A 21945-nucleotide genomic window follows, 5' to 3' on the forward strand; every position below is an offset into this window, starting at 1 on the left:
ACAGCAGATACGAGGGTAGTTTTAAAATGAATAAGCTGTTCCCTGTTTTGTGGACGAACTCGTTCCGAACGCGATAGAGGCTGTGTGCTGCGCAGAATGACATCTATTTTCATGAGATATTTGTAAACCCTGTCGCTTCCGCAAAATATTACGTGCAGGTAAAGGATCCGTCATATTTGAGGTGACCGCCTCTTTGGTCAAGTGGTCAGAGTTCCTGGCTACAGATGCAGTGGTCCCGGGTTCGATTCCCGGCGCTACCAGATTTTCTGAGAAGTAGTGGGTCTGGAACGGGGTCTACTCAGCCTCGTGAGGATAATTGAGGAACCACTTGGAAAATTAGCGGTTCCGGTCTAGAAAACGGAGATTAACGGCCGTAGGAATCCATTGTGTTGACCACGAGACACCCCTCCATCCGCAAAAGTTTACACTAACTTCGCCGACAAGCGGCGGTCGCTCGGTCGATATAGTTCGCTTGTGGACTAAAGCCACGGAGTTTATTTTCATATTTGAGGTTCTCACAGCGGTGACTACGAAGAGTAGTTTACCACCTTTTGGCATGCGACGTTTAGTCCTGTGAAATTTCACCGAAGTTTCGGAAGAGCGTATTGCCTCGAACTTCAGGTTCCATGTAGTGCCTGTTTTCTTGGTTTACTCTTCGACCCCGAAAATGAAGGCGGCATGCTCCTAAAAGGCGTCAGATATACCGGGCTGCACTGTGTCACTCCGATAGGATCGTTCATGTGTCACCTTGATATCTTTCAGAATTTTATTTCCACTTTAATAAGGCCGGGACTTGATGTTTCAGTTGACCTAATCCTTTCAGCCGCACTATGTACCCAGGGTCGACTCATCTTCTAACAGAAATGAGTACCAGTAATCTTTCTGGGGGTTAAGGGCGGCCGGTGCCTAAGGCTGACTACCTCACCGCCCTCTATGAGCGGGCCGTCTAAAAAAGGAAACGCCTCGACGTCTCAGAACCCTACGGGCCTCCACGGCCTGTTGCTGGGAAAGCTTTACCTTTAGAAGGCAGAATGTAGGCAAGTTTCCGGATTTACGTTATTTATAATTGTGTGATCGTTAAGAGTGGACGAAACTGAGGAGGCAGGTGTAGCGGCAGTGGTCTAGACTTGTACCTGGGAGGTGCTCGGTTCAGATCTCAACAGGCAACCGGCCATCCTGGCGAGGTGTCCCTCGCTTCTCTCCAGCCCCAATAGACTGATGCTGGAATACTACCGCATATGGGTCCGGCCTTTCACATCCATTCAAATTCATTTCTCAGTAATCTTTTTCCATAGGTTATTTAACAACGCATCGGTGTCGAGACTATGTAGCGTCACATGATAGGATGACTTGTCAATGATGAATTGGAAAGTATTTTGAGGAAAGCCGTCTTGGCATAATCGGGGTACTATCCCAGAATTTTCCTGGTGAGGCTGAGCAAAACCATGAAAATCTAAGACAGGACAACGGGTGTTCGTCCGAGACATGAACCGAGCACCCCGTGAATACAAGTCTAGAGTGATACGTGTAGATCAGCCAGTCATTCGGTGATGTACAAATTGTACATTGTCGGGAATTGAACCCACGACCTTCAGGCTTATAGTATAGTGCCTCAACCAACTGCGCTATTGCGTGCCCCTTCGTTAAATAAGCCAGGGATAAAATTTGTTCACATGTTTCATTAAGGACCACTCAATGAAGATATGGGGGGATAGGAGGTATAGCTCCACAGATTCTTAATTCCTGCAGTATATGGAGGTGAATGGTCTGCGCGCCTCATCCACTTTACCTGTGAGGAAGGAGCGCTCGGTATCCATTGCATACGTGGCTGGATGGGCGCCACAGCCTGTCTGGACGCTGTTGAGAAGAGAAATTTTTTGCCTTCCGGGTTTCGAATCCAATTCCCTAGTAAGAATATAAGTTAACGACGTGTGTCCAGTGATGGCTCGGGGCATTAAGTGCAGAGGATCTGGCTTTCTGACGGGAATCTTGTGCTCCCCCCCCACCCCTCCACGTTCTGTACAAAGGGGATTAATAGAAGTGAACAGGAAGAGAATGAAGTTATATACAATATGAAATTTACAGTGCAGTTGTACAAGTCAATCGTAACCCCTTCCGTTGAATGTAGCTGTACAAGTCCAAGTTTAGAATGTGCAATACAGCGCAAGAGCCAAGAGTAAATAAATAATATTGAAACAAGCATATTGATAGGGTTTATCTTATCTTTGGGCCTTGAACAGGGAACTGCCACATTGAAATCTTTCCGTTTCATAATCGTTTCCCATTTTAACTCCTTTGTACTGAGGTGCGCTTTTAGCAGACAACTGTTCTGTGCCTGTAACATCTCTGACATTTCGTAGTCATTACACAGCAACATAGATATCATTACATCACCGTTACTAGATTATATTTGCCCTATTCTGTGACATTAACATCTCTGAGATTGCGTCATCATTCATTACACAGTAACATAGATATCATTACATCACCGTTACTAGATTATATTTGCCCTATTCTGTGACATTAACATCTCTGAGATTGCGTCATCATTCATTACACAGTAACATAGATATCATTACATCACCGTTACTAGATTATATTTGCCCTATTCTGTGACATTAACATCTCTGAGATTGCGTCATCATTCATTACACAGTAACATAGATATCATTACATCACCGTTACTAGATTATATTTTCTCTGTTCAGTGACATTAACATCTCTGAGATTGCGTCATCATCACACAGCAACATAGATACAATTACATCACCGATACTAGATTATATTTTCACTATTCTGTGACATTACACCTCTGAGATTGCGTCATCATCACACAGCAACATAGATACAATTACATCACCGATACTAGATTATATTTTCACTATTCTGTGACATTAACACCTCTGAGATTGCGTCATCATCACACAGCAACATAGATACAATTACATCACCGATACTAGATTATATTTTCACTATTCTGTGACATTAACACCTCTGAGATTGCGTCATCATCACACAGCAACATAGATACAATTACATCACCGATACTAGATTATATTTTCACTATTCTGTGACATTAACACCTCTGAGATTGCGTCATCATCACACAGCAACATAGATATAATGACATCATCGTTACTAGATTCTGTTTTCAGCACACGACTGGGACAGAAACCTTCAAAACAAGGATCACGTTGAACACACGACTTAACAAGCTTGCCGACTCAGGGTGTGACGTTCCCTGAAATATTTTAGATACAGTCATGTGTGTGTGTGTGTGTGTGTGTGTGTGTTGGGGGGGGGGAGGCGTGTCTTGAAACTCAAGGTTTAGACAGATAAAGCGATTGTTATCGGTGGATAAACATTAGTCTCACCCATCGCAGCCTTTAATTCTTGCTGTTGGCACGTCTTTGCATTGCCTTCTCTTCGTTGGAGGATAGTAACTGTATTATGAAGTAAAGAGTCATTCTTAAGCGAATATTCACTCAGCTGGTTAAGAGATTATCCACGTGAGGTGGAACCCGAAAGTTCATTACTGTGTTCAAAAACTCCTGCTATTGGATAAGTCCACTTCTTTACTCCGTTGTACTCCTTTGTACTACTCTGTATTCTTTGAATTCTCCTGACTCTACCCTCTTATAATTCCTCTGCACGGCCCCTACGGAAAACACCGCCTTCTGTTGTTAATAATGCGTGTTTATTTGTCCGTTACCTAACAATGGATGTCTTGTTAAGAGCTTAACTTTGGGAATGTGTTTACCGATCCGTTGCCTAGCAATGGGAATATGCGTCACAATATTATCTTCCAATATTATCTTCTAGTATTGACGCTCCGTAGATTGGTAGATGTTCACCTACGTTGTTGGTTGTTTGCTTTACTTTTCGATCCTGAAGATGGAGGCAGAACGTTCCTCCCATTCGTCACTGAACTTCTACGTGACTACATGTCGTCTCATTTTAATCACATGGAGCTGAGTGTTTCTTGAGAAGCCACGAGTAGCTCAAACACTCTAGAATTTACCAGAATTTTATGGAACCCAAAGATTCCTTACCATGTTCATAGGAGCCCTCCACTGGTTCCTATCCTGAGCCGGATTAATCCAGTCCATGCCACTCCATCCTGTTTCTCTAAGATCCATTTTAATATTGTAGCATTTATAGCCTTTGGTATGTAACTATCGTGATGTGGACGGTTATATCAGGCCTGTTTATGGGCAACGACTCGGTAAACACGTTCCCGCTGCACCGGTTATGCATGCACCTTGGAAACGGTATTGCCTACGCGGTCCGCGCGGAGTTCTGAAGAAAATAATTGGAGCAACAAAGTCGGTTGATTTTGGCAGTTAGTTTTGTACGGGACTTGATCACGGAATGAGAGGAATAGCCATTGTAAAGACCCGTTACCAGGAAACGTCTAGTGAAGACACATGCAGAGGAATAGCCATGGTTAGAAACCTTTACCAGGAAACTCCTAATAGCAGGCTGGAGAAGACGTAGCGTGTAGTGATTTGTGAAACGTGGAATTCAGCGACAGTATAGTTATTTGTAGTTGGACTGTAAGAGGTCAGTAAATGCATTCACCAGTCTAAACCCCGTCTGCAGTCACACACTACGTGACAATATTATCCTCCTACGTACTTTTAGGTCTTCCTAGTGGTCTTTTCTAGCGTTCCAACCAAAACTCTGCGTGCAGTCCTCTTCTCCCCATGCATGTTACATAACCCGCCCATCTCCCCCCCCCCCCAACTGATCATTGTAATTATATTTGGCAAAGGGTACAAGTTATGAAGCTCCTCGCCCAATAGGATAGTGTCCTTAGCATTATCATCTTAGTTGTTGGAAAGAGAATTCGAGGTAGACATTTCTTAATATTTAGTGAGGTTGTACGTTGGGCCGGCCATGTTGAGCGTCTAACATGTGGCCCAAAAAAATCCCTTGGGCAACGTCGTGCATGGCCGAATACAAAGCAATTGTGGCTTGGCGGTTAGAGAGCGGCTCTCGCTTCCTGGAACCTCTGTGCAGCTTGTTGCAGGCTGCATACGCAGCGCCTGGTCCGCACGTGTCCCATTATTGCGCAGCGTGTTCTCCGTTAGTAGTGAAAACGTCAGCGACGCAGATTCTAAGCCAAAATGTTAAGTTTTCGTAAGACGTAAGATTGCGGCGTTTTGTCACAAGAAGCATTAGTTGTAAAGTTCACGGTTCAGTATAATTTTAGCTTACTTTCTTATCTTTTGAGGAGAAATTTAGGCTTATGAGTTCATGTTTAAGAAGAAAGTGAGGCTTGTGAGATCATGTAAAAGAAAGTGAGGATTGTGAGATCATGTTTAAGGAGAAAGTAAGGTTTGTGAGTTCATGTTTAAGGAGAAAGTGAGGCTTGAGATGATCATGATTAAAAGTGCAGCTTATGAGATCACTGCACTTTTCGTTTTTGTGCTCCAGCCCATTGCAATTTGTAATCACGTGATCCATATTGACACCATTTTGTATGAACATTATGCCATTCAAGGCCATCCCAGTCTGGTATTTTCAGTTTCATACAGTTGGTAACAACGTGGATTTGAGAACTTATGAATGCGAAGCGATGCTTAATAATAGGACCTCGAAGCGACGTATGTGATTGAACTTAGAGGAATATGCAACTTTTGTTTTGGTAAAGTAAAGGTAAATTTGTCCCTGTGCTTAACTAATTAAGCACTACGCCATGAAGGCGTATGGGGGAGTGGATGTATAGATCCATATTTTCTTGACGTCGCCCTGGCCGCTTTATCCCCGGGAAAGAGTACCCGGTACCCATTGTATAGGAGGCTGTGGGGGTCCCACAGCCGGTCTTGACGTCGTGGAGATGTGAAAGATTTCTTACCACTACCGCGAATTGAACCTTAACCGTCAGGATCGTAGCCCGTCGCTATACCGACTCTCTCTCTTAACGTTGCTAGGCAACGGCGCGGTATACACGTTCCCGCGGCAACGAATACACGAAGCAAAGAAGAATTACTGCAGGCGTCGTGTTCTGTGCTGTCCGTGTGTTATCAAAGGAGAGTGTGTGTGCATCCTCCTGTAGTTGGTAGGCTACAACTCTGTAAAGAAGTTCCTCATGGTGGAGGAATTCACTGTACTGTAATATTAATTCAAGATGATATCTTTTCGAACAGTTTCTCCTGTCAGCTGTAATAGTTTGGCCTTGAATAGAATGAGGGTGAAATGACGTCGTAACGTTAAGTGAGGCTTGCCTGCACCTACCCTCCCCCGCGTGACGTATGTGTACTGCACAGCAGTATTGAGCGAGCGACCGGGGCAGCGGGGAATTGAGACAGAGGCCGGTCGGATAGTCCAGGCCGTACTGGCTGTAGAAGCTCTCCAAGGGCGGTCTTCAGGATAGTGGGGTAATTGTTACAAACATTTTATCATAGCAAGACATACATTCCCATTTCATCAACCCTCCACCCTCTCCAGATGCTGTCAATTAGTATATTTGCACATATCCACGTAATAACGAAAACTGTCTAGTGGTCAAAATACCTGGCTACAAATCCAGAAGTCCGGGTTCGATTCCGGCACTACCAGATTTTCTGAGAAGTAGTGGGTCTGTAACGGGGTGCACTCAGCCTCGTGAGGATAATTGAGGAGCTATTTCAAGGAAATAGCTGCTCTGGTCTAGAAATCCGAAATTAACGGCCGCGGGGATCCATTGCGCTGACCCTGCGACACCCTCTATCCGGTAAAGTTGGCACTAACTTCGCCGACAAGCTGCGGTCGCTCGGTCGGTATGGTTAGCTTGCGGACTAAAACCACGGAGTTTGTATTAATTGTGAACGCTGATGCCGATAGGTATCTATTTATCTATGGCTGTACAGCGCTTGTGGACCTTGTACCGGGAATCAGCCCTTCCCAAAGCTGCTACCTATACAAACACAGAATAAACGCAGACAGACATCCATGCCTCGAGTAGAGCCCACGATCCCCGTGTTCGAACGGGCGAAGACGGTTCATGCCTTAGACCGCGCGGCCACTGCGATGTGCATTGATGTTGATATGTTCCTCTGAAATGTCGATTGACTTTCAACAGACTACACGGCGTCATATCACAGAACACAGCACACTTCGTAACCACGGCTGTGAGTACCTCAGATCCTGCATCCTGATGTTCAAGCTTCGTAAATTTTGTGATACGGGGTTCTCACAGCGGTCACTGAAAATTGCTGCCTTTGTGAATGTGACACCGCGTAGTGTGATAGTTACCAACGTTTTGGAGCAACCTGCGGCCCCACTCTTCAAGGCAGAAGAGTTTATCCTGAAGATGGAAGGTGGCAGGTTCCTCTGAAGCATTGGTAACTGTCACTACCAGTTACGTTCCAGAAGACGGCAATTTTCGTTTGTAAATATCATTTCTCTTTTATTGTGTTTTTGTGGTCATTTTGTAGAAATTCCTCCTTAAGCGGGCCTGTGTTCATTTCCGTCTCGATCCATGCCGGGCTTGGCGATAGACAGAGGTACACGGGCATGATCTTATTCTGTTTGTTTGTTATTGTCACGATGAGCCGATAAAGCGGCGGTTTACAGTCTGGACGGCCGGGGTTCGATTCCTGTCAATGGCAAGAGTTTTTTTTCTTATCCACAGCGTCTATACCTGCCCTGGGAATCCACCTGTACAAGGGGAACCGGAGGCCATTTTCCCGGGGTAAAGCGGCGGGGGCGTGAATCTGAGCACTCACTTCCATCTAATTCCTAGGTCAAGAATACATGGAGCTATACCTCCACTCCCCCTACGTCTTCCTGGTGTAATGCTTGCCAAATTAAGCACAGACAAATTTTACCTTTACAGTAAACATTTATTAATATACTTTACGTGTTCCTTGGCTCCGGTCTCTGATAATAATAACAAATTTACGGTGTGGCGGTTCTTCCCCCCGTTTCTTATAATTAAAAGTAACAAAATAACTCTTCGTGATTTAAGACGAGTAAAATATGTGGATTGTATTTGTGATTTTGGATGCCCCGGGGCGACCTCCCCAGTCGCCCCTCCTTAAATTCGGCTTTGAATTTTCATTACTCTAACGCAGTTTTATTTCTGGAAGGGACACGGAAATTATTATTACTGTTATTTATTATTATTATTATTATTATTATTATTATTATTCACGCCAGAAATTAGCCAGACTATTCATAGTGAATGAACAGTATTTGAAGGTTTTTGCTGATAAATGACTGATGGGTTTATATTTGACTTAGTTGCATTCTTAGCATTTGAAATCGATCGAACCGAAACTTAAACTAAATTTAAACTGCCTTGGTAGCGGAATGTCTCCACACCAGATCTTCGGTTATTTATACTGCAATGAATCAGTTGGCATAGCGTCCCTCTTTGCTGGTTACCGTGTGAAGGTAAGGTACAGCTTAACTGTTTATGCCCTAGGGGTTATTTACGTATAGCCCCCATTTATCTTCGTATGCCCTGCATTTTGCCCACAGAGTGTATTTATGTTTCGTATCGTTCTCAGAATTTGTTTTCGACCCTTGGCACTACAACCCCAGTGGGCCAAGGCCTACCTCCATGAACTTCTCCGTTCACTTCGGTTTTTCTAGATCTTACATATTCGGTAGGACTCCTTAGGCGGGTGATCAGCTCGTCGCAAGGCCTCTACCTGTACACAAACACAGAAAAACACACAAACATCCATGCCCTGAGTGGGATTCGAACCCACGATCCCGGCTTCCGAGCAAGCGAAGACGGCGCATACCTTAGACGGCTCGGCTAGGTTCTCAGAATAGAGAGCGATTATTTCTCTAACCAGCATTAACTAGTTGTTCTTCATAACGGAGACGCAGTGTGTTTTCTGTGCTGTACGAGCTGATTATTTAAACATTGTGTAAGATTTGAGGTTTTCCCGGTGGTGACTATGAAGAAAGCAGTCTGCTGGGATGTGTCACCGTGTAGATGTGTAGATCCCAGAAGACTGCTTTCTTATTTAAACATTATTTAGATGCACTTTAGGATTTACTGAGGTAAGATAGCAGAGGTTTTATATTATGTGTTCTATCCTGGTGACAGTTATTAATTTCACATTATTTTGTTTATTGGAGCAGTTAGTAAATCACGGTTATCCGGCACATATGGGGAAGTGGGGTGTGGCTGTTACATGGATCTGCCGGTTGCATGAGAAAACTGTCTCAGAAACTCAGTACACAGTCAGGATAACACGTTATCGTTTTATTTCTTTCTTGGGGATCTTCCTAGGCGAAAGTGGATTGAAGGGCGAGAGATTGCGGATGCGTCACAAATTCAACTAACTTCCACTGTAACGGCACGTGCGAGTAGGAAGGCGACAGGTAGCACTGCTAGTGGCGGCTGGAAGAACTACCTCTTGACGGACGAACTTGAAGTGCACTGCAGATTTGCTTTTCGTTAAGTCCATAAAAATGGCGAATTTACGTTTAAATGTTGCCCGTTGGATTAGAATTTCGGATGGTATGGATACCGAATAACAGAGTTGACTGTAATCGGTGTGAATATTATTGGTCTTTGCTGCCTCCGAAATATAGTTTTACTCCTACTTAATTAAAAAATTGAACGGGCATAGAAATAGCACATACAAAGGGAGGACGTTAATTTTTTTTCTTCCCTTGGCACTACAGCCCCAGTGGGCCTAGGCCTACCGCCATGAACTCCGTTCACTTCGGTTTTTCTAGATCTTACACATTCGGTAGGACTCCTTGGGCGGGTGATCAGCTCGTCGCAAGGGCTCTACCTGTAGACAAACACAGAAAAACGCACAGAAACATCCATGCCCTGAGTGAGATTCGAACCCACAAGCGAGCGAAGACAGTGCATGCCTTAGACCGCTCGGCTACCGTGACCGGAGAGGACGTTAAATACATATCAGAAAATGTGCACTGAACCCTAAATGTGTACACGAAAAGATGTTCATGTTTTCTGTATGTTCTTGGGACTTCTAAATCTGAGCTTGAATTCTTCAGTTTCTTTTTAATGCTAGTGGGGTGGGACTAAGTCCCTTGTACTGCGGCCACTTCTGGCCTATTGTACCAGCCCCAAATGACAGGTGAGGGTGATTGTGGAGCAGTTGGTGGAATGAAGATTGGCAGGGGAAACCGAAGTACTCGGAGAAAAAACGCCCTAGCGCCACTTTGTCCACCACAAATCCCACTTGACCAGACTCGGGATCGAACCGGGCCGCCGTGATGGGAAGCCAGCGACTAACCGCTTGAGCTATGGCGCGGCCAATTCTTCAGTAACATATCAGCCAATCAAGGCTCTCTCTTTGCTTGTAAATCAAAATTAGAGTTGTTAAAATATCTGATGTAATGTAGACTGCCTCTATGGTCTAGTGTTCAGAGTTCCGGGTTCGATTCCCGGCTCTACCAGATTTTTTCTGAGATGATGTGGGTCTGGAACGGGGTCCACTCAGCCTCGTGATGATAATTGAGGAGCCATTTCAAGAAAATAGAGGCTCCGGTCTAGAAAACCGAAATTAACGGCCGTTGGGATATTTTTATTGTAGAGCAAAATATTGTAAATACAAAGAAGGCCTAGGCAGTGCCCATCCGGCCCTCTGTAGCACATTCTTATAAACATCTTATTCTATAATAGCGCTAACCCCGCGATTCTTAATATACGCCTTAACTTAAATCTGCGAGTATATTCTTAATAATCAGTACAGTTACTTCTTTTGCTTTTCTTACATATCTGTTTTATATGAATATGGGAATGCTGTTTATGAAGTAACAGACGCCTTGCAGAAATCTTTTTTCTTCTAGCCTTAAGAACTCTGTAACTGATTTTGGGTATTCTTTTTTACTGTTCTCAGCCAAAATGTCCAACTTGTTGCCCGTTGTTCCCCGTACAGTTTACAGTTCCAGAAGATGTGTTCCTCCTTTTGCAGCCCGTCACCACCATCGCATTAGGCCGTGGGCACAAAGTTAATTCTATTTAGGCTTGCTTTAAGACTGGAGTGGCCTCCTCTCATACGGTTTACTGACACGAAGGCACGGCGGTTCATTTTTATCTCGCGGAACCAGGGAGACAAGCCTTTCCTGTAGTACTTCTAAGTAGCTTTCTTCTTTGTCGCTTTTGGTGTTTTGACAAAAACTGTGAAGTTCTTCTTTGCCTTCCATTTTCTACTGCGTTTTAAGATCTGCAACTGGTACTGATAATTGACTATCTCTGCCTTCTGTGATTGCTTGCTTTCCCTCCAAGTGGCCCTCTCTTTAACTTCCACTCCGCAGTGCCCCGGGATGACCGTGGGGATTCGTTGCGCTGACCACGCGATACCCTCTGTCCGCTAAAGGTGGCACTAAATTCGCCGACAAACGGCGGTCGCTCGGTTGGTATAATTCGCTTGCAGACTAAAATCACGGAGTTTTTTTTTGTTTATATGATGTAATGTTCTCCAGCTTTGAAATGGTTCAAAGAGATTTTGTTAAGCTCAGCGGATCAAGTGTTTTGTTTCATATAAGACTTGAAGTTTTCACGGTGGCTGGAAGCTGTAAAATCTTCTCAGGCAACAGCCATGTCAATTTGAAACATATTTGACGCTTCGAGGACTGCTTATTATCCATCCTGAAAGTCCCTGATTCCTTGACAATGGAGATTAAGTACGAGTAGGTCTCCAAAATACCGGACTTATGTGTTGAATTGGCACTCCTGGATGGTCAAAAAAGATTTTATCATTTATTGTTTTATGTTTATTTGATATGATAAGTTGATCTTGAGGATAAACTGTGTCTTTCTAGGGAAAATAACGAGACACACAGTTATGTGGTGAAAGTATACACACCCATGTTTAGGGGGTAAAAATTAATTTGCAGTAGGTTTGAAATTTAAAGGCACCTTCTAGGAAAAGTTAAAATTTTTAGTTCAGATGTAGAGGTTTATAAATAGCAAAGCCACTCGAATGAAATCTGTGTTCCATAATTCCTTGTGATTATTCTTTGGGTCGCCGGTTGTTTCAAGATGAAATCCTTTACCTGAGACAGCCTTTGCCTTTTCTTAGTTGCCCTCGGAATATGTTTGAAATACGAGTACATAGCTTGATGTTAAGCTTACATAAGTCTGACTCATGCTCCTATTTTTAAGCAGTTTTAAAGAATTGTTTACAAGTGTGCACAGGCTAAAGTTGAAAAGTCTAATCTTAACTTTATAATTTCTGTTGTAGACTGGAAATAGAAATGTGTAACTGGTTGGCAAGATTGGGGGGGAAAAAAAAGATGTGCCTTGCATTTCCAGCTTTCTGAAACCGTGATACTGGTTATCATAGGCTACCAAAGCAGATACCAGGGGTAACATAAGTCCTCATGTGTACTTTTCAGTATTTCCATTGAATACTGTTGCCTATGAGCATTACGTTTATTTTGAAAAGACTGAAAATAACATGTACATGTGACAGATATGAGCAATGTTCATTTATATTATAAGAGGATTCAGAATGAAATTGTGCACTGCAGCATCCTTAGCAGTTACTAATTATTAATATTTAAATATTGCATTTCCTTATAAAACTTTCAGAGAAACTAAGTCAGTAAACAGAATTTTCTCTCAAGTTTTGTGTTGTTCAGGGTGTATTTCATTTACCACACATACATATATGGTCAAACCTAAAATGATATCTTTCAAACACTTATTGTTAATATAATAATTTTAATTCCTTTAATCTCTTGTTTCAGTCCTTCCAAGGGAGCCAGGGAAGGGCGTACCTCTTCAATTCAGTGTAAGTTATAGGATACATATTGTCTCGTAGTATGTGTGACTATAGGTGGAGTTTGGATTGGTGAATGGATTTATTGACCACTCACAGGTCGTAACTGCAGATGACTACATATATCACTGTCACTATTTTCACACTACAGTTCACTGTTACACACACCAGTGTCCTCAGTCCGTTATAGCGTCCACTAGCCATTCTCTGGAAGCGGATTTTAATGCAGAAACTGTAACAGTCTCGCTGAGTTGCACACTTCAGAAATCACAATGAAGTCTTCTCTTCACATCTGTTCTTTCAACTGAGCACTCTTGCAACTGACTATTTTCTGCACAGCCTGCTCACAGAACTGATGTCAGTCTAACCTTGTACCTTGCTTATAACATCTCAGCACGGACCACATAGAAAACACAGCTCTTCTGTTGTTGCAGGATATGTTTACTGAGCCATTTCCCAGAAACAACCCTCACAGCATAGTAACGGTTATACACGCTACAATATATACGTGTATATATATTTAATACCCATGAATTACATGTTATTTTTAGAATGGGGTCTGTATTGAAGGTAAATTGTAGTAGAGGCTGTATTCATAAAAATTACTGTCTTCTGGGATTGACACCTTGTAGTTTAGTACGTAGGGTCCACTGTTGTGGAAGAACCTGTTATCGCCATCCTCAGAATGAAAGAATAAGCCAGGTGCAGAGTGGATGAGGTGCCCAGAGCTGGCGGTGTCTTTGAACCAGAGGGAGTAAGGAGAGCAGAGTACAGAATATTGGCCTTTAAAGGGCCGCTTTGCAAGCGAAGAATGAAATGGAGGAAATAATGGCTCTGAGTGAACAGACAGGAAAAAGAGGGAGATCAGGACAAACAGGGTGAGGTTACTATGGCCCTTGAGATTGTCAATTTCCAAGGGGAAATGAACGGGAGATAAAGTAGTAGCAGCGAGTGGTTCCAAGGACCGAATAGATTGAGAAATGAAGAAGCAGAAGAGATTGAAAACCTGCAGGCTGTGTACAAGTTCCCAGTGTAATACTTTTCAAAGTGTTGCGTGATCATGAAACTTGGTATGAAGATCATGCCAGTAGAGGAAAGTACACAAGCTTCTGAAATTGGATGGGTACTCAGCATTACCGACATTGTAATGCAGTATAAATATTGTGTTTCTGAGGATTATCCTGTTTTTATTTAAACACAACATTTTGGAGACTGGATTCTGTCTCCATCTTCAGGTGGAACCTAATCAGATGGGCCCAATCGATAGAGCTAGTCTCTATCGCCGAAACATTGTGCTTTAAATAAAAACAAGACGATGGATAATGTCAAGAACACACAATATTTGTATTAGTATACTATCATCACAAACTTTAGATCTTACTGTAGTGCAGGTTTCTGAAATGGGGCGGACACCAGAGCAGTTGAGTTTTAAGGCTTGGAATTTTGAACGATTGCCTGAACAAGTTGCGCAAAGTCTGTGACTCGATCAACAACATTCCTCCATTTGGTTTTATGGTCAGCTTGTGGATGCTGTGGTTGCATATGGACGTTTTCAGTTATCGTCCTGTCTGCACATAACCACTGCAAATCTGATGCCTGCTGCAGTTTCCCTACCCAGAAAATGTTTAATTAGGAAATCTTTGCCCCCCCAAAATAAGGCAGAATTCACCCTATATTAATTTAGCAGCATGCCTTCAAGACATATTGTGCAGCCCCACAGCTGGTCTGGATGCTGTGGAGGAGAGAGAAACATGTCATCCTTGCCTGGTATCAGCTGTGATGTCAGTCACCTAACCCATAGTTATGCTGGCTTTGTCCGTTGCCCTTTCTTACATTTTATTCCTGTGGGAAATTCAGCGTAATATATTACTTGTGCTCTACCATGGACGCCTACATTTTCTGATTTGGGGGTGATGGAATGCTGCAGCCCAGAGGGACGGTAGTGGGTTTTGGAATTTGTATAAAGCTGCATGAGAAAAGCAAAAGTATAGGTGACAATTGTTGATCTCATCTATTCTTCACTTTCATAATAAAAATAAATAACATTTCTATATTATTGAGGGACAGGTTAATGGAAATTGTGAAATCAGCAGTATGAATTTAATCATGTACTGATGTCAGTAATAAAAAGCCATTTATAAGTCCTTTATAAGTGATGCTTGACATGTTGACCTACATAGCATGTGAACCACAGGGATATATAAGCTTGTCAGTATATATATATATGTAACAAATGACAGTTACATGGGACATACATGGAAGGATTATGAAGAGTAAGAAATAATCTAAGGTTGTGGCAGTTGGAGCAGCTCCATGCATCAACCTGTATCCTGGATATAGTAATTGTTCACAACACAATCTGCCACTCTACCTAGAACACATGAGAGTGTGTAAATTCCTTATGCAGGAATATGGGTTCGATTCTTGGCAAGGGCCTGCCTAGCCTCATATCCAGTGGGTACTAGATGCTCTTTTCTCAGGAGTAAAGTGGTTTGAAACTGACTGGTTACTTGTAGTGTCAAGGATGTGTGGGACTGTACTTTCACTTTCCCTTATGTTTCATGGTATGGTGCTTATGTGCAGCAAAATTTTATTTTTACCTCTGTACAGATTAGCTGCTAAACAGCCATGTTTCGTGAACTGCCAGACATTGTAACAGCTCTTTTGTTTGAAGGATTTCACGCCCACATCGATCTTCACTGTGCTGTTTTTATGCGTGTATTTCTCGATAAAGTTTTAATTTAGTGTTTTATGGAATGAATGGTGCTTCAGAGATGTATGTATGGTTAATCTCTACCCCCTAGAAACTTGAAAAGTATATATGATTTCCGTCTAATATGCTGTGTGTGAGGGTACCCATTGAAGCATTCTTTCTCCCCCCTCCTGTTGTAGTGGTGTAATGCATTTAGATCCAGCTCTTTCATTACATAAATGACACTTTCGATATAAAATACTGTTAGGAAGTTGAAACCAAGTGTGCATCAGTTTATTAAACGATTAATTGTGTAGATAATATATATTTTATATTGATTCCTTGTTTTATAACAATAACTACTGTTTGGTTTTTGCGTGTTTGAAAGCACATATTGGTAATTAATTTTTTATGATTTGATGTAAAAGACTGTATTTGTTGTAATATTTTGGTCATTAAAACGATCCTAGTTGACTTTTAAGATAATTTTTTGTGTTGAATCTTATACTAGAAACTGTGATCATCGTCATTCTCTCTGCTGCTAGGTTTATCAAGACCTCTTACGGATATTTCAAAGTAGAATCCTTCATTGCTTCACAGAGATCTTTCCAAACTTAAGCCGTTTTCAGTATGGTAATAAAGAATCCATGGTCTACTAGTCAGAGTTCCTGGCTACAGATCCAGAGTTTCCGGGTTCGATACCCGGTGCTACCAGATTTTCTGAGAAGTAGTGTGTCTGGAATGGGGTGCACTTAGCCTCGTGAGGATAATTGAGGAGCCGTTTCAAGGAAATAGTGGCTCCGGTCTAGAAACCCGAGATTAACGGCTGTGGGGATCTTTTGTGCTTGACCACGCGACACCCTCTATCCGTTAACGTTGGCACTAACTTTGCCGACAAGTGGCGGTCGCTCAGTCGGTATAGTTTGCTTGCAGACTACAGGCCATGGAGTTTGTTTTTTGGTTTTATGTATTGCTGGTGATGCCATACAGCTTATTACTTCACTTATTCTCCTGACTTGGTTTTAAACCAGTATTGTCTTAAAGAGTACTGTCTTCTGCAATGTGATGCTGTAGTGTCCAGTAGAAATTCAACATTCTGAATGAATGTACTGCCTGTAGCGGCAGGAGTTAGCTAAGCACGCAGTCGGTAATCAGTAAGCAGAGTGAAGCATGCAAGGAAACCCAGGACCATGTATGTATAGGCCTGTAAACGAGCACAGAGAGAACTGGTAGGAGGAAGGAAAAGAAAATGAGTACTGCTACAGACTACATGACATCACATCCAAAAAAACGGCACATTTCATAGTAATTCCTGTGAGAGCCTCAAATCAACAGTGTTATTTTATTTAAAATGTTGCTTCAATCAGTATTCTACAGATGTACAGTACTGATTTTACCATTCATATTGGTTGTATTCAGATTTATAAGAATAATGCAACAAGGAAGAGTCAGTAAATTTGTCACAAATGGATGTCAAATGTAAAACATATGATATTTGAACCTGGGGAAAAAAAAAATCTCTCAGCATATCCTCCACCAACATTGATGCACTTGTCCCATCGCTTTACCAGAGCATAGAAACCTGCAGCACAAAAGTCTTTTCACCTAGTTGTGAACCACTTTATGTGACGAACACTTCCCACCATAAACAGGAAACATTTCTTTATAAATATGCTTTGCATTGAGTCCTTTTGCCCACAAAAACGCACAAAAGAACGCTGCTCTCCGGTAGTACACATCTCAAGTATGGTAGCTATTTTGACTACTGAAACCAGCCTCTGAACACGTACGTCTGCTACCTAGACTGTCATGAAGCTGGACTGTGCTGCTACCCAGCGATTATTACGTCCATTGCAGCTGTTCTACTTCCATTTGTGACCTGTTTAATGACTCTCCCTCATATTTACAGCAAGTGTGTGGATGTTATGCAAGTGAACACGGACACCCATGTATAGCTACTCCATGTTGCCTGTAAAAAAGATGCATCACTTCCTTATCTTATTCATGGCCTTGCCCTCTCCAGTTTCCACAGCAAACTGTTCTCCTAGTCTCCACCTTCCAAAAACCTGTTCACCCGTAATGGACTTCAAACATGTTTCCCACTTACATGTAGGTCTTCCTTTTCCTCTTTTTTCATGTGGTGACCAGTGTAACAGATTTTTGGAAATGATTACTGCTTCATCTGTTCAGTATGGTCATACAGTGTTCTGTTTTTGAGGTCCCTTATCGCTGATGAGGTAAAATCCATTTCTTCCCACAGTGTTTATTTCACAGTCTGTTTTCTTGTGTCCCCTTAATATATTTTTGTAAGTAACCAAATTCAGTCATTCGTATTTTACTCCTCAATTGTTCAGTCAGTGTTCACACTTCACCTCCATGCATATACCAGTACTTTAAGCTATGCTGTGAAGTATTTCTTTAATTTCCTGAAATATATTTTTTATTCCATACAAATCCATGTAACGTTTCTGTTGGAAGGTTCCCTCAGAGATGCATTTTTAATATTTGCTTCATGTTGCAACATTAGTTAGTATTGATTCTAAGCATTTAAGAGTCACATTTATTATTTAATGTTCCTTCTGTGTTGGAATCTTCCCTCCTCTTCCTCTGCACATGGGTACACTGGCTAATTTAGATTAATATGAGTGTGCCGGTTTGAGTTGCATATATTTACTGAAAAACTTCAGCTTCCTGCCTCATACACATGAAATCCATAGTCAAGTTCCTGAGTGTGGCTCTCATGGCTTGTGTTTTTATGCTTTTTCTTCTGATCCATGGTGCAGCTTCTAAAACAGGACATGTGTCTTGTGTTGTGACTGTTAACTTTGTAATTTATTCCAGCTCATAAACATGTGATATGTTTCAGGGTGAATGTTGGTTGTGGGCCAGCAGAGGAGCGAGTACTTCTCACAGGACTTCATGCTGTTGCTGACATATATTGTGAGTGCTGCAAAACAACACTTGGCTGGAAATATGTAAGTTGCAGAACTGTTAGTACCCTATACCATAAGGTACATTTCACATCTAAAACATCCAGAATATTGTGCAATTTATTTTGTACTCCTGCCACTATGTGGACCTGTGTCAGTCACAGCTTTTGCAGCAGTGTACAAATATTGTTCAATTTTTATTCCCTATACGTCTTTTTAAACAACAGTGACGACAAAAACAATGAACAGGTTAATGTAGAAGTAATGCTGTAGATTTGTATATAGAAGGTGCTTGGTTCAGATCTTGGCTGGGAAGCCGGCTATCCAGACTGAGGTTTTTGTGGGTTTTCCTTCTTCCCTCCAGACACATATTGGGATAGTACCTCGATTAGGCCATGACTGCTTCTTTCAAATTCTCTAAAATTCATCATTAATCTGTTATGCTACAGTCTGCTGCTATACACTCTAGATACTGAGAGCATCATTGAATAACCCATAGAAAGAATAATTGCTGTTAGTATCACCTCCACCACCAACAGGAATATATTTCTTCTTAATTTGTTATTCCTTCTTTAAAGGTTTAGCTATAATGTATTGTTTTATTGGAGTTGGAATAACTCAGTTGATATACTGATGGGCTGTAAGCTGGATGGCTCAGGTTCGATTCCTGGCAAGGCAAGGCAAGGCAAGGCAAGATTTTACTCCTCTCCACAGTGTCCAAACTGGCTCTGGGGTTCACCTAGCCTCCTACCGAGTGGCTACTGGGGATGATTTCCCCAGGGGTAAAGCAGCCTGGGTGCGAAGCTGACCACTCACCCTCATCTGGTGCCGAGTTCAATAATGGTGGAGCTATGCCTCCATTGCCCCATATGTCTTCATGGCATAGTGCTTAACTAATTAAGCACAGGGACAACTTCACCTTTTATATTTTTGTACTGTCAAAGGTAAGAAGCCACATCATGGCAAAGTACAGTTTAGTTAGTTATTCTGGCGATTTTCATACTAACGAACTGTGAGTTGTAATGTGACAAACTGTTCTGAACAAGCTGATTCACTGTTTCAGGAACATGCATTTGAATCAAGTCAGAAGTACAAGGAAGGGAAGTTCATCATTGAGCTGGCCCACATGATCAAGGAGAATGGCTGGGACTGAGACTTGGCCCGGCCCGGCCCAACCCATCGTCACCTTGACCACCTGTGTTGTGCAGCCACTGGGTCATGTGACAGTTGGCAAATGGGTAGGAACGGGCCACCAGGGACATTATGAAGTGCAGGCAGGAGGGACAATATTCTATTGAACAGCCTTCTGGGAGATACTAGCTCCCTGATATGGATTTTATTCGTGGGAAACAATTACACTGCATTAAAGTGAGATCTGTTCTGAGTGAAGTCACAAATATAAATGAGTGCACTTGGGACAGCCAAACTAAATACCATGACATGAATTGTTGATGTGGATTTTACTGGTTCATCAAGAAAATGAAATATTTATGTTCTTGTAACTGGACACAATAATGGAGTGTATGTTTTGTTTTCTAATCATGGACGACGACAAGCAACGCAAACTAGAAACTTTGAACCTATAGGGCTCATTCTTCTTAACAGAAAAAGCCCATAGATATATATTTAAAGTTTGTACATGCTTAATTGGCACTGTTTTTATTTTTTACAACCTGTGTTTGATGTGAATAAGGTATTACACGACCCTGTTATATGAACTTTCCATTATCTTGTGTATCTCTTTGAAAGTTGAATGGCTTAGGATGGTATTTGTTATGTCCTCCTTTTGTGGCATGATAACATGTGATGAATCAGTCAGTTTTAAATGTGTACTTATTTGTGCCAATTGATGATGCCCCAAACCATCTGAAGGTGAAGAGGATGATGTGTGCAGTCTTTGTGAGCCATCTCTGTAAGGCCTCACAATCCATGCACCACCACTACCACAGGCAAGCTTTGAGCTTCTGCGGGAGTACCATAGCTAGCAGGTTTCTGTCAGTTTGTGTAGGTGTAGAAGTTAAATGTGGGGTACCTTACAGTACTGGTGTTAGTAACGGACAAATCGTGGTGTGTTGGATGACTGGGCTGGCACGGCGATGCGGTCACCAACTTGTTGCTGCAAGCTTAGCTCGATGTGATAGGCGATGGCACATCATCTTGTATCTTCTGTGCAGCAGAATGACAACAGTTGAAGGATTTTTAATTTAAAAACAAATTTGAGTTGCTGGTGGCTATTGAGGCCAGTACTTAATGAGCTTCAAACTGATATTTCTTTTAACCTTTAAATTCTGCTGTAGAGAAGACAGAAAGCCATCCCACTTCGTTATGGTAACCCAATCTAGTCTTTCAGTCTGCATTCATTATTGTTTCCCTGTTTGTAGATAGATTTTTGTACAAATTGCTTTATTTCTCATCTGTTTGCCTTTCTTGGAAGTGTGCAGATTATTTCAAGTCCTGCAATTTTGTGAAATAGAATCAATTATAGGATATTTTTTATTTAAAAGTAGTGTCATATGCTGATTCGTTGGTGGCCATATTTTGATGTTACAAGCATTCTGAATGTTGTAGGATTCTGGTAAGAAGAAACAGACATGCAAGAAAGTTGGATTTTGAGTGATGTAATTGCTGCTTCTGAAGAGACAGTGAGCTCGAAGCAAGTCAGGAGGAGTATGAGTGATTAAATTTTATTGTTTTGAGTGTTCTTCCACCATGATTGAAGTACATCATAGGCAGAGGCTGCCAACACCAGAGACAAGATTGAAGATTATAATTTGTTTAATCTGCTCATAGTTTCCTCATATTAAGATGTGTTTATTCAGGTTGCTTTGTAGTAAATTCACAGTCACAGTTCTGCTCAAATGCCCTTTTCTCAGAATATGTAGTCTGTTATAAATTTTGTACCATCTTTGAAATCTTATACCTTTCATAGCAAGAAATTTAAAAGAAATTGCAGGGCATTGAAATTTTCTGCATTCTTCTGTATTAATGACTGAAGTAGGTGAAGAAGCAGACAAACATGTATGAGCAAAAGAGCATTCATTCATTTCCAACTTTTGAATCAGGAGATGGATTTTTTTCTTTCATTGCAAGGTATTATACTCTTAACTGCTTTGAGATTATCATCTGGTATCTCTGTTTGAATTCAGCATTTGTCCATATATCTTTTAAGTTAAGTGAACTTTTTTTACAATATAAATGAATGAGAAATAAAGATGTTAATCAGAGTGTAAGACAGTGGTCTCTTAATTACATTCCGTTTCTTATTCACATACCAAAAATTTCAGTTTGCTTTCGTGCAAGGAAGTCTGCCTCCAGAATCATGGAAGCATTAATGTCAGATAAGTGGTGTTACTGCTCAACACACTGTGTTAAAAAGATCTAAGAGTTTTTGATGATGGTACATTAGTACACATATTGTGTTCCTGGACATTATCCATAGGTAAATCTATCCATGTAATAGGCTGTGAAGGCCCACATTTTCTCTAGACAGATGGCGGTGAGGTTGTCAGCCTTATGCACCGGCCACACTTTACCCTCAGGAAGATTCCTGGTTTTCATTTCTGTTAGAGGCTGAGTTGACCCCAGGGCCATAGTGCCGCTGGGGAAGGATTAG

General features: G+C 41.8%; 1 protein-coding gene across 1 annotated transcript in view; it reads left to right on the plus strand.

The window, feature by feature from the left end:
* LOC111871442 (protein yippee-like 1) overlaps positions 1 to 21562 on the plus strand; it is a 195668-nt gene extending 174106 nt beyond the window's left edge. Inside the window, exons 3-5 of the mRNA XM_023864564.2 lie at positions 12679 to 12722; positions 18269 to 18377; positions 19396 to 21562. Of these exons, the coding sequence (XP_023720332.1) occupies positions 12679 to 12722; positions 18269 to 18377; positions 19396 to 19485 (243 nt within the window). The 3' untranslated portion in view covers positions 19486 to 21562. The remainder of the gene's footprint in view (positions 1 to 12678; positions 12723 to 18268; positions 18378 to 19395) is intronic.
* The last annotated feature ends 383 nt before the right edge of the window (positions 21563 to 21945 follow it).

Source organism: Cryptotermes secundus, unplaced genomic scaffold (assembly GCF_002891405.2).
Source record: "Cryptotermes secundus unplaced genomic scaffold, Csec_1.0 scaffold323, whole genome shotgun sequence".
Lineage (NCBI taxonomy): Eukaryota > Metazoa > Arthropoda > Insecta > Blattodea > Kalotermitidae > Cryptotermes > Cryptotermes secundus.